We start from the raw sequence: 2,943 nt of genomic DNA, 5'->3' as shown, positions 1-2,943 counted from the left end.
GTCAGGAAACGGGCCGAGGCAGAGGATGGCACGGATGGAGTCTGCATGGGCCGCGAGGAACTGGGCCTCGGGTAACTGGGATTCCCATGGTTTCAGGAATCGGAACTTTTTCTCGAGGGTTGCTTTGAAGGAGGGTAGGATTGGGCGGAAGATGAGCACCCGGGGGAGACCATCAGCTCGGTTAATTTCTGCGGTCATCGTTCTATCTTCAGTTGCCTTTCTTTGGCTTCCTCTCCCCACTATTTACCAGCCCCTAAAAAATAATAAAAAATAAAAATCTTATACGCCTTTTGTCGAATTTGACCACAAATCTTTGCTCATATGAGACTGATCTCAAAGGTCTAAGAGCATATCCAAAAGGGATCTTAGGTTTTTTTATATATTTGAGTTTTTCATATATTTGAAGAGCAAATCTCTCATCCTAGAAAGAACAAATTTTCACTGTAGCCTCATTTTCAATTTTTATTATCAAAATCGACCTCCCTCTGTTTTATTTACCGGAATCGACCATGTTTCTCGCCACGTCAGCGCCGTGGCGAGAAAGCGGGTCGATTATTTTTTAATCGGCTTCGTAAACAGTCGGGGTTGGCAACCCCGACTGTTTAGTTGATCCGCTGGCCAGGCCCTTAACTAATTGGTCGGGGTTGGGAACCCCGACCAATTCGAAATGGTCCCCGAATTGGTCGGCATTTTGCAGACCCCTTCCAGCCCACATTCACCTGGAAACTCATACTTCTTGTAGTATAAAATATAATCACAAATAACACATGCTAAAATGTAATCATACTCCTGTTATCAATCCACAATGCAAACACAAATATCATACGTACAATTCATATTCGCAAACTTAACATTATATCAAATCCATCGCAACACAAACAACATATCAAGTCCAAATTGCAACTCAAACGCAAACATCCTATCAAGTCCATCGAAACTTAACAAATATCAACAACGGCCTTTCCCCTCCCTCTCCCTCTCCCTCTCCCTCTCCCTCTTCTTCCTCTCCCCCTTCCCCGTTCACCTTCGACGTGAGCTCGGATAAGTTCCTCGTCCGGTTGTGTGTGAAGTTGGGAGCGCACGACATCCGCGTCGACTCGATCCGCCTGTGAACATCCGTCCTGAGCCTGTTGTGATCCGCCAGCTTCATCATGTGCACGGCTTGATCCCGCCCCCGTGTGTCCTCGTCGACATCGCCGCCCGTACTCAATTGGTTGCTCCTCCCGTCCATCGCAGCTTGCATTACGCGTCCTCTGAAGAGCCGACCGTATCTTTTTTATCATTCGAAGCAACGTGTTCCTCGGCTCCTGCTCGGTAGTCGTGCGCAACGCGTCATGTGCCATTCCGGAAAGCTCTTCGAGCTCTTGTACCTATAAAATAAAAACCGAAAGAAAATTAGTATCAAGTGGATGGTGAGAAAATAAAACTTAGAAAATAATTGTATATTATTCTTATACACTTACCAACTCTCTCTCGACTGGGCCTCTTGGTATGTACTCCTTCGGGGCTTTGTTTTCCTGAAATATCCACCGACGAGTAATCCCCCAATACCACCATAGGTACACACCTAGGTCAGGTGCATCAGCCCTCTCCATCACTACCTGTTCCTCCCTTAAATCCCAACTCCCGATGTAAGCTTGGCGAATTATTTCCCAATTAGCATGATGTGCACCTTTTATCCAAGCTCTCTCTATTCTCTCCACAGGCCTTGGAATATGTTGCCGTAGTCCAAATTGTCGAAGCACACGGTCAGGCACGTGTATTTCGACAATCTCAAAGCATATTAGTGGGATGCGAGCACGCCATACATCCTTACCTTCCCGGCAAATATCCGGTAGTGACTCCAACACTAGCTCGTAGGGCATCCATTTGACCTATAAAGAAGATATTATGATATAAGATATTATGATATATTGATTGAATATATTTAGATATCGATAACAATTGGTCGCATAATTGAATATATTTAGATATTATAATTTTTATACCTGCTCATCCTCCATCTGATCAAGCTCGTTTCTGTAAAAGTTTTCATGCCCCTTTGGAAAGGTTTGCCAGGATCTGGACACATTCCATCTATTTTATATACAACGGGTTAGTATATATTGAAATAAAACACTAACGTTACATGCATCTTAATAATACCTGCAGCCTAAAGGAATATGGCCATCGAGAGCGCGGGCCTCCCTCAAATCAGGTGTTCCCAAATGCAATCGCTCCCATGACCATATCTGCAGCAAAGTGAGGCAGCCCTTCAATTCTTTGTTTTGTACGAGTGTTATTTTTGTCATCTCCCTATACAAGTAGGCTAACACTGCACTCCCCCAAGATAACTCTCCACACTCCGATAGGTCCCTAAGAAGCGGTAATCATCTCACATGCACGGAATCCTTAGTAGAATCCGGAAAAAGAATAGTACTGATCATATGTAAAATATATGCACGGGCATAGCTCTTAATGATCTCATCAGTCGCATCGATCAGTACATTCATAAAGTTATTCCTTAACCATTCGAGTTTGATCTTTCCCCCCTTCATTGTAGGACAGTGACCCAACAATTCTTCACACGTAGTGCCATAGTGGAAGTCATCGGTGCCCGTCACTGCATCACCATCTACTCTGAGGCCAAGTATAACTCCAGCATCTTGCAAGGTAATCGTCGCCTCTCCTTAGCGCAGGTGGAAAGTATTTGTCTCGGGCCTCCATCGTTCAACCAATGCCGTCAAAAGTGCCCAATCAAGTCTTACCCATTTAAGTTGTGAACACTCAAAAAAACCGGCTTGACGCACATAATATTGTATCTGTGGATCCGTCAACTCCCAGCTAGAGTGTGCACGGGTATGATCGACAACAGTAATACTCGGGGCCTGCATGTAGTAAACAGTGCAAATGTTCAGTAACAATCAACTACATTGAAATTTATATATAATTGAAAATAATAAA

At 44.1% G+C, this 2,943-nt stretch overlaps 1 protein-coding gene across 1 annotated transcript; it reads right to left on the bottom strand.

The window, feature by feature from the left end:
• Nucleotides 1,323-2,372, bottom strand: LOC109836021 (serine/threonine-protein phosphatase 7 long form homolog). The gene is made up of 2 exons (XM_020403961.1): nt 1,989-2,372; nt 1,323-1,874 (listed from the first exon to the last, which is right to left on the bottom strand). Exons 1-2 carry the CDS (start codon nt 2,001-2,003, stop codon nt 1,452-1,454), a joined length of 438 nt encoding a protein of 145 aa, XP_020259550.1. The 5' UTR covers nt 2,004-2,372; the 3' UTR covers nt 1,323-1,451.

This window comes from Asparagus officinalis, chromosome 4 (genome assembly GCF_001876935.1).
Source record: "Asparagus officinalis chromosome 4, Aspof.V1, whole genome shotgun sequence".
Classification (NCBI taxonomy): Eukaryota; Viridiplantae; Streptophyta; class Magnoliopsida; order Asparagales; family Asparagaceae; genus Asparagus; species Asparagus officinalis.
Note: the sequence above shows the minus strand (reverse complement) of the source record. Positions and strands in the feature narration are given on the sequence as shown.